General features: G+C 41.7%; 1 protein-coding gene across 1 annotated transcript; it reads right to left on the bottom strand.

Annotated features, from left to right (window-relative positions):
• Positions 1-294: 294 nt before the first annotated feature.
• On the bottom strand, positions 295-9,208 carry LOC135464201 (diamine acetyltransferase 1-like). The gene is made up of 5 exons (XM_064741705.1): positions 9,131-9,208; positions 7,166-7,217; positions 5,313-5,396; positions 3,443-3,588; positions 295-697 (listed from the first exon to the last, which is right to left on the bottom strand). Exons 1-5 carry the CDS (start codon positions 9,206-9,208, stop codon positions 530-532), a joined length of 528 nt encoding a protein of 175 aa, XP_064597775.1. The 3' UTR covers positions 295-529.
• Between the last annotated feature and the right edge of the window lie 1,456 nt (positions 9,209-10,664).

Below are 10,664 nucleotides of genomic sequence, written 5' to 3'. Positions count from 1 at the left end.
ATTTCAAATTTCCACAGATACACTTGACAACTTTCTGTGCATGAGCTTCCCAATCGTATATATCAATCTGTCAAAGTCAGTGCTCGACAGCTGTCACGGCGCCATCTTTTTGCGATCCTAAATGTGGCTTGGATGATTGTCTCATGGGGCTTCCTTTCGCTTTACACAGCTATCATCTTAGAGACCACGAGCTTTTCAACAGAGCACAAGACTCCACTTTCCATCTGTAGTACCCTGACAACCTTTTCCCGTCCACAATAATTAAGCCACAACAACAACAATAACTTTTGACATTTGTTTATTTATTTATGTATTTCAATGGTATTTCACTTGAGTGACGGCGGTCAGGTTTATAGGGTGGACGAAAGCAAAGAGCCCGGAGTGAGAAAAACCACCGCATTTCTCGAGGTACCTAACAAAGCTCCTGATTTACAGCCGTAGCAGAAGTGAGCGCTGGCTTCGAACCCGCGACCTCACTGGCCATGGTCATTACAGGTGCTTCACTCCCCTGAATGTTTTGACGGTTAGGTCAAGAACTAGCCAATTTCTCCAAGTCATTTCGATTTAATACTAAGTTTCTCCAGGCTTCCGTCTCGGCCAGATCTTCTGCACCCTGACGCTTATAGAAGGCCAGTGACGGCGTGTTGTGCCTCAGACAGTTAAAGAACATGGCGACACAGTTATTGTCCACGCCCACCTGAAACAAGTTACACATTCGAGAAACTCTGAACACAATAAAATGTTCAATTTAACGGAGAGTCTTTAGTTGCATTGATGCTGGAATGTATTCTGTTATACTGCAGCACATTATTCGGTTAAATATAGCATACATATTCTATTAATTTAACATAAAATTTGCATTATACGGGATATTATGTTGAATATGCCCTGGTATTTTCTTATAATAACAGAATACATTCTAGCATCACTCAGACATCACTCGACTCCCTGTTAAAATTAACAGATTAATTTTTGAGTCAAGCCTCAGTTTATTTATCCTTTTCATCGAGAAAATAGAATAGGCTGAGACCATTGAAAACTTGTTTCTCCTTTTGGATTACGCATTTGAACGGAACAAGTCAGTTGCGTGTCTATTCTAATTTATTTATATGCCATTTTACAACGATGTTAAATTGTCAGCATATGGACGTCGTGTATAATAGATTAGCAGTAGTTATCCATGGGCAATTGTCTAGATTACCAGTAGTTATCCATAGGCAATTGTCTACAATACCACTAGTTATCCATGGGCAATTGTCTAAATCAGCAGTAGTTATCCATGGGCAATTGTCTAGATTAGCAGTAGTTATTCTTGGGCAACTGTCTAGATTAGCAGTAGTTATCCATGGACAATTGTCTAGATTGCCAGTAGTTATCCATGGGCAAATGTCTAGATTAGCAGTAGTTATTCTTTGGCAATTGTCTAGATTAGCAGTCTTTACCCATGGGCAATTGTTTAGGTTAGCAGTAGCTATCCATGGGCCATATTAAGATGTGAAACATTTTCGCCCACAAAACAACTATGTAACTTTCCATAATACCTGCGCAAATATCCAATATATCTGCAGAACTTCAACATGTAATATACCAGATAAAGTCTCCTCACCTTCTGGGCAACTTACAATGTTGTGTTCCAAATAAACATCCCGTTATACACCAAAGCCACTTCCCATTTTACAGCCTCGAACTATACCTGAGTAAACTACTAATTTTACCTAAGTAACTCCACGGTATAGATGCATTATTTCTCTTGTTTATACCTGCGCAACTCATTTATACCTGAATGATTTAATTTCGCTTAATTTAAGTTTGTAAGACGCAATCGGATTGGTCATTTATTTACGTTGACACTCCAATAAACTAAAAAAAACACGCGCACTTGAGACTACACTTTTTCAGAATAGAACTGAAAGAGATTTAAAAGAACGTCATGTAAAAGTACAAAGAAAATCCTACAAATATATCTGTTTTCGTCAGTATTGTAACAACAGCACCAACAGCGTATTGTCGATGTATTATTAATGTATTGTCATAGAGTTTGCACAGCGGTTTATTATTTATGCGCTATATAGTTTATACCTAAGCAGCTACACGGTACACCCGATTTGACCTCAAGAACTTACCACGATATCTGATTAGACCTCAACAACCTACCATAATATATCCGATTAGACCTCAACAACTTACCACGATATGCCCAGTAAGACCATAGCAATTTAGATGTACCACGGTATACCCGATTAGACCTCATCGACTTACCACGGTATCCCCGATTAGACCTCAGCAACTTACCATGGTATACGTGATAAAACCTCAACAACTTACCACGGTATACCTGATTAGACTTTAACAACTTACTACGACATACCCGATTAGACCTCAACAACTTCCCACAGTCCCAATGGGACCTCAACAACTTACCACAATATACCCGATTAGACCTCAACAACTTACCACGGTATACTCGATTAGACCTCAACAACTTACCACGATATACCCGATTAGACGTCAACAACTTACAACAATATACCCGATTTGACCTCAACAACTTACCACATTATACCCGATTAGACTTCAACAGCTTACCACCGTATCCCCGATTAGACCTCAACAACTTACCACGGTATACTCGATTAGACCTCAACAACTTACCACGGTATACCCGATTAGACCTCAACAATTTACCACAATATACCCGATTTGACCTCAAAAACTTGCCACAGTATACCCCATTAAACCTAAGCAACTTGCCACAGTATAACCCATTAAACCTCAACAATTTACCACGGTATACCCGATTAGACCTCAACAATTTACCACCGTATGCAGGAGTAGACATCAAAAACTTGCCACGGTATACCCGATTATAGCTCAACAATTTACCACCGTGTACCCGATTAGATTTATTTGATTGGTGTTTTACGCCGTACTCAAGAATATTTCACTTATACGACGGCGGCCAGCATTATTGTGGGTGGGAACCGAGCACAGTCCGGGGGAAACCCACGACCATCCGCAGGTTGCTGGCAGACCTTCCCACTTAAGGCCGGAGAGGAAGCCAGCATGAGCTGGACTTGAACTCACAGCTACCGCATTGGTGAGAGGCTCCTGGGTCATTACGCTGCGCTAGCGCGCTAACCGACTGAGCTACGGAGGCCCCTACCCGATAAGACCTCAAAAACTTACCAAGGTATACTCGATTAGACCTCAACAACTTACCACGGTATACCCGATTATACCTCAGCAACTTACCACCGTGTATCCGATTAGACCTCAACAACTTACCACCGTGTACCCGAACAGACCTCAATAACTTACCAAGGTATACCCAATTAGACCTCAACACCTTACCACGGTATACCCGATTAGATTCCCGACAACTTACCACGGTATACCTAATTTTATCGCAGCAACTTCATACTCAAGCAACTTTCCATTATACCTGAGCAACTTTCTTCATCAGTGTTTTGCCGATTCCCTTCTTTCGGAACTCCGAGGATACAAACAAATCTTCCATGTAAACTGCTCTACCCTCGTTTGAGTAGTACATCATGAAATACACGGCACAGCCGATCAAGCGAGGGGGGTCTGAAAGTACAAGTGTAAAGACTGTGTCAGGAGATTAGCGAGCCACACACCACAATTAGTGCTTCCAGGCAGTGAAGACGAATGTAATCCCATGCTTTTTCAGATATATTTTCTTTTGCTCATATGGGCGGCCTGTTTTAATATTTTGTCTGCCAGTTGAGTGGTATTGTTTTGTAGCAGAGGCTTCCAAATTTTATTCTTAGCCTAGTTTTCTGTTTTATTTTGTTTGTTTGTTTGATTTTTTGTTTGTCTTGGTTTTTTCTTTCAGGATATGGAGGCGGATTCACAGAGAGCAGAGAAAAGTCCCGCCGACATGGTTGTTTCACCTCGATCACCTGTTTGTCACTTTTGGGAAAAATTGGATCGCACAATCGCTATCAGGAATTTGACTGCAAATTGCATCAAGTGACGAGGAGTATCGGGTCTCACAGATTCAGGTACAGGTAGTGCACCCAAAAGTTACCGTGGAAATGTGAAATGAATGTCAATTGTGGCCAGCACTGATTATATGTACACTGATGTCCTGACAATTACTCCACTATATACCGACATACCCCTTCATTGTGTTTTCCAGAGGATTTCCAGAATGTTTCTCTTCCAGGACTTCGGCCAGAGCCCGAGAAAATCGACCGACCCTCGCCAGGTACCTGATAAATACCCGGACAGAAGGCATCAACTGAACCTGCAAAAGCCGGGTTCGAACAGGCGATCTCACGCGCCAGGCACAAGCTGTGTTTTTTTTTTTTTTCTCAGTGAACGCCATTTGTCTCGGTCAGAGAGGCTTATCTGGCATAAAGTTCCTCTTATCCCTCCCATCCATTTCCCACCTCTACAAAACCCTCTCCCTTATTGATACTCAGACGTAAACATCTTTAGTTTGTCATTTTGATATGTGTAATACGTGTGTATATATTCAACATGGATGTCGCCACGATATGGTTGAAATATTGCCCACGTGGCGATATGCCAGTCAACATCGATGAGGGCTTTTGTGGCCTAGAGGTTAGCCTACTACCGCAGCACCATAAAAGCCTCTCGGTGATGAGATCGCTATGAGTTCATGTCCAGTTCATGCTGGCTTCCCCACGGCCATATGTGGGAAGGTCTATCAGCAACCTGCGGATGGATTTGAGTTTCCTCTTGACTCTTCCGGTTTCCTCCCTCCATAACGTTGGCTCGCCCTCGTACATGGGAAATATCCCTGGGTACGGATTAAAAGTCCAATCAAACAAATAAATAACATCAACATGTATGTATTATTGAATGTACGTAAAGAACGATGCATGTGCGACAATGAGAAGAAAACTGCAGCTAGAACTGATTTTTGTTGGTTTTCTTGTTAAATATTCTACCTAAATGTCACTGATGGAGGAAACCTAACTTTTCCACATGCACACAGGTTCACCTGTCGAGCAAGCGGAAAGTGTGTGCCACACTGGTCCATAGCACACGCCCTTCGATGAACTTATTTAATCTCACCCATCAACGAGAACACGCCAAAACGAGAAAACGCCAAAACGAGAAAACCCCAAATAAGAATGGTCAAACGCTTGTCACCAAGTCTCTCCGAGAAAGTTAGTGACAGGGAAGTCCTTACCACGTGGTGCTCAGCTGCCATAACGCTTTACAAAGGAACTATGGTTAATTTTACTAAATAATGTTAAAACGATTGCAAAAGTGATGCTGAATATGAGTTCAAATCAATTTTTCATGGTATCACTAACCTGTTTCTGAACGAACAGCATTAGGATCTTCTGCCACAAAACCGTAAAACCAGCGATCCTCTCCAAACCCATCCTCCTCCAACTCTGAAACATTTATTAATTACTTTATTTGTTTACTGATTGATTTATTTGTTTGTTTGCTTGGTTTACTGTGGTTAAACCCGCACTCAAGATTTTTCCCTTGTACCACGCCAGTTAGATTAATAGAGGAAACCTAATGTGACTTACGGCTGGATCAACCCACGGCTGGATTCGAACCTGTAACCCTGAAAGCCCCAACAAACCCAATTAAGGAATAATTAAAAAATATGCTACCTAAACTATACTCGCCCCTCCACCCACTCCCCACCCCCAAAACAGAAACGCATATATAGGTGGCGCTCAGGTTACACATAATTGTGATATCGATTCCACAAAGCCATTTCTGAGTCAAAATTTAAGATCGTTCCACTGATCACACAAAGCCACTTTTGACTTCAGTCAAAATTTAAGATCGTACCACCGATTCCACAAAGCCATTTCTGACAAGTCAAAATTTAAGATCGTCCCACTGATCACACAAAGCCACTTCTGACTTAAGTCAAAATTTAAGATCGTACCACCGATTCCACAAAGCCATTTCTGACAAGTCAAGATTTAAGATCGTTCCACTGATCACACAAAGCCAATTATGACTTAAGTTAAAATTTAAGATCGTACCACCGATTCCACAAAGCCATTTCTGACAAGTCAAAATTTAAGATCGTTCCACTGATCACACAAAGCCACTTTTGACTTTAATCAAAATTTAAGATCGTACCACCAATTCCACAAAGCCACTTCTGACTTAAGTCAAAATTTAAGACCGTGCCAGAATGCTTCATATTTTGTACTGGAAGTTGACTTTTTTACAGGTTTGTCTTAAGATAAAATTCATGAGATAATCAAAATTGGAATTTCTAATACCCCAAAACAAGCTACAAAATCGTAGCCAGAAATGGCTTTGTGGAATCGATCCCAGGGGCTGATTTATGTCAAATTTAAAATATGATTTTCGAACTTGTCTTAGGCCCTAGAAATTAAAAATTCGAATACATTAAAGTGTCATCGTATGAGAAGTGCATCAAAATTACCACTACTTCTGGCAAAAACTGAAAACTGTAACATGGTTTTAAATTAAAGTTAACTCAAAATCTGCTTTGTGGAATCGGTACCAGAGGCTGACGTAAATGTCCACTTGAGACGTGGCCCCACGAGGCAATTTTAGACTTAAATCAGAATTTCACATCACTTTAAAATTCTTATTTCTTGTGTAACGAGTTCAAATTATTGATTGACAACGTAAATTCTGGGTAAGCTACGGTAAGACAAATTTTAATCAAAACATACAAACTTTAAAAATCGAAATTTTAACTTAAGACTAAGACCCCTTCGTGATCCTGGACCCTGTGTCATTTCTAAATGAGCTGGTGTTGATTATGGCATGTTTACCGACATTTTAACTTCCCTTACTGTCTTAAAATGACAAGTATGAATCTAATTATCCTACTTTTGAACTCAAACTGATTTACCTACATGGATAAGTTTTGTCACCCTACTTATTTAGAAGGGGGCCCGTGGCTCATTTGGTTAGCCCGCTAGCGCAACGTAATGACCCAGGAGCCTCTCACCAATGCGGGCCCTGCGAGTTCAAGTCCAGCTCATCCTGCATTCCTCCAGCCGTACGTGGGAAGGTCTTCCAGCTACCTGCGGATGGTCGTGGGTTTATCTAACCATAATGCTGGCCGATGTCGTATAAGTGAAATATTCTTGAGTACGGCGTAAAACGCCAATCAAATAAATGAAATAAATACTTATTCGCTTTAATATCTTACCTTCTTTAGTGAGTTTAGCATGATCCCGGTGTCCTTCATATTCAGCGAGATCCTAGGATAAGGCATAAAACAGTAGCATGAGCTTATTTCTAGTTCAGGCTGATTAAATCCAACCAGCTTAATAATGTCTTTGGCACTTTGTCTTAAACACCAGTCGTCGGCTCATACCAAAGACATGAACAATGGCACCTGAAATTGCACTTGTCGCTGTCTCCAATGGCGCTCACCACTGACAGCATAAAGCACGGAAACGAGACTGGTTGACTCAAAGTCAGCATAATGTGACTGGAATGTTTGAATGGCTGAATTGGCTGTCATGTCTGGTGTCCTCCGCCCCAGACATAATTCTGTGCTGACATGTACTCGCCCTGACATAAGAAGACACAATATATGTACACACCCCCAATGACTCCTCGTCGTTATACGGCTGGAAAATTGTTAAATACGACGATAAACCCCAAGCATACAGACATACACAAACACCAGCCAAGGACATACATGAGATTTTTCGCGAATTCCTGGTGCGGGAAGTTCTGACGGCTCTGTCCCCACTAGCCCTTGCGATAATGAGGTAAATTCTTTTACGGTACCTACCTTAGACTGCAGTTATAATGTATACCGTCGGTTTCTTGTACATACATTCATTAGTGACGTAACGAACGCCCTGGCATGAAACAGCGAGAACTGGATTCGAACACGGAACTATATGAAGTAAATATGGAGCATTCCTAATCTACATGGTTTAGATCTAGATCAGTAGAGCATGATAACGGTGATGGGTGTTGAAAAATAGATCCCGCAATAGTTTAAATGTGCTCTGACGTGAAAATTTTGTGATGAATTTGTTGCAGGTATATTGTTTGCTCCGCCCATCCACCTGACAGCGATGGTGTTATGAGGTTATTCATATATATGTATGTATGTAGTGTCAAACAACAACCAAGTAACACAATAACTAATACCACTACAGATTCAAAAAGATAGTATAAAACCAAGGCAGACAACTGTAATGGAACTGTTAGCCACACCGTGTTTTATACATACAAGCACCAGTCTTTTTTCAGCATACGTTACACAATTATATTTACACATGGACGCGTCACAATCACAGAGGCGTGCGGCTGAGAAAAACGAAGTGCTTATATCCACTAAAACAGGGTATGTTCATATCCACATACATATATAGGTAAAACTCAGGCCTGGGACGTGAAGTAGGTTAACATACATAGTCGTTATAATCACCACACAGGTTGCTTGAAAACAAACCCAATCCATTCAAATTCTCCATCACCCGTGCAAGCTGTCTTTGCTAGAAAGACTGGTGCTCACCTGGGCTACACCCAAACACCTCTTGTATTCGGAGGATGGGGTGATTTAGATGTAGCTCTCAAATTTCTCTCGCTATAACGCGTATCATTGGCAGAAAAGGATGGTCACAATCCGTTTAAAAACCGGACAACATATACTTAGCCGACAAAAAACTCCAGTAATATGCAATCATGTGCGGATTCGAACCCGTTATCTTCTGGATGTGAGATTAGTGGTCATGAAGTGTACAACAGCCCCAAACGTTGATTCGCCCGGCGACAGTCCCCTCATCAAGGTCGCCTGAAACACATGTAAACATCACCTCGGCTGTTGGGGAATTCACTTTTTTGATCAGTGTTTTCCGCTGTACTTAAGAATAGTTCGCTTATACTACGGCGGCCGACATAATAGACGAAACCGGGTCAAACCCAGAGGAACCCACGACTGTCTGCAGGTTGCTGAAAAACCTCCCCACGTACGAGTGAAGAGGAAACAAGCGTAAGCTTTACTGGAACTCACAGCGATCGCATTGCTCTAGATGCTCCTCACTCAATCTGCTGCGCTAGCGTGCCAACACGCGGCCAACCCGTCTGAGAAACGGCGATATTCACAACGTGCTACCAGTACATGTATTTTGGACGTGATGCAAACCCGTACCTTTATCAAGCGAGCTATTTCAGCGCAGTCAGTCTTTTCGGCAGGTCGGATGACGACTCCTGGGATGTCGGTGGCCATTTCTGCACCCAGCTGTCGTAAAATGCTGTGTGGATTTTCCCACTTGTACGGTGTATGACCGGGCCGTGAACAAAGTACTCACACACCCTTGGTTTTCAGTGTAAAACTAGGTCGGATATAGAAGGCAAGCTTTCTCAGTGTGAGTTTGAGGTTCCGCAAGCGTATTGATTTCCCTTAGTATTTATGTAGTAAATTTGTCAACTTCAAGCTCAAAAGCATATATGCCCTAACTTCCGCGCCGTACAATGCCATACCACTACATGCAGCTTGCACTTTTCTCTACAACATGTCAAAAATCAACCTAGCTTGACGCCCATTTTTGAGCTTTGGTTGCTGGAAGTGAAGTCATAGCAATCTGTTACCTTGGTAACCTCCAGGGGCGTAGGAAGTTACACTGGCTAAACGGTTTTCAGATCTATCCAAAAACTAACAAAATTCTGATATATTTTAACTAGGTGCAAACCAAAAAGTGCAGAAATTTATTTTGCATCAACAACCTAAAATGTCTGTATGGCGGTTTTATCCAATCAGTGCTTTTTCACTCTTTAGTTCGGAGGCAAATCTTGAACCCATTTCCCTGAATTGCCCATGTGTAACCATAAAGGCCTTCGGCAGTCAGATATCAACAAATTTGCTTTCAACTACAACCTCGGTTTATGCTAAACATAGCCTAACAATCAAAGGTTCAAAAGCATCGTCATCAAACAGTGAATATACACAACATATATAAAAACCCCAGAAAAAGAAGATGAACAAATATTCAAAGACTATAGCCTGGACTAAAACGTGCATATTTCTTTGTATTTTATCCGTTTGCGTGTGCAGTTTTTCATCAGCGGAGCGAGATGCATGTGACTGCCATATTTGTGGAAGGTTCTTCCATGTACGACAATCTCAAAGATATAAAGCGCTGCCCCAAGCCGTTTTAGCGCATGCGTCGCTCTCTACCTGACGCTTTACATCACAGCCATCAATAGACAAGCTTGACCTGTGACAGACACGTAAGCTTGTTTAGGCTTAGCCTCATCACGTGTGTCCTCCCGAGGATCTATTTAGTCAGCATTCATCAATAAAGTTGTTTTAGGTTTTGGTTAGAATCATGTTGTACATACTATACAGATGAAGACAATGTGTGTGTATTGAGTATTATTAGAGATAAAGATGGAGACGGATTGTTTGTGTTATCTGTCATCACTTCCTGCCTTATCTCCGTGACCCCAGTGACCTCGATGTAAAGCGACAGGTAGAGAGCGACGCAAGCTCTATGTGTATAGCGTTGCCCGCCAATTACTGACCAGTAAGGGCTGGAGGTTGTGTGTAGTCCCTATCTTGAAAATTCCCTATTCCAGGACGGAACACAAAGCTAGACGGGTCTGTCCAGTAGACTTTATGGTTAACGTGCCTTGTCCTTGTGCTGATGAGGATATGTACAGTGTCCCAGCCAGAACATCCTGTC

The sequence above is a fragment of the Liolophura sinensis genome, chromosome 3 (assembly GCF_032854445.1).
Source record: "Liolophura sinensis isolate JHLJ2023 chromosome 3, CUHK_Ljap_v2, whole genome shotgun sequence".
Taxonomy (NCBI): domain Eukaryota; kingdom Metazoa; phylum Mollusca; class Polyplacophora; order Chitonida; family Chitonidae; genus Liolophura; species Liolophura sinensis.
The sequence above is the reverse complement of the archived record's forward strand: the minus strand, read 5'-3'. Positions and strand labels throughout refer to the sequence as shown.

Coding starts and splice junctions, on each gene's coding strand:
- LOC135464201 (XM_064741705.1), bottom strand. CDS start 9,208: ATGGCCACCGACATCCCAGGAGTCGTCATCCGACCTGCCGAAAAGACT. Junction 3,589..5,312: donor TGCTGTTCGTTCAGAAACAG/GTTAGTGATACC, acceptor TTGTACTTTCAG/ACCCCCCTCGCTTGATCGGC. Junction 698..3,442: donor TGATGAAGAAAGTTGCTCAG/GTATAATGGAAA, acceptor AACTTGTTTCAG/GTGGGCGTGGACAATAACTG.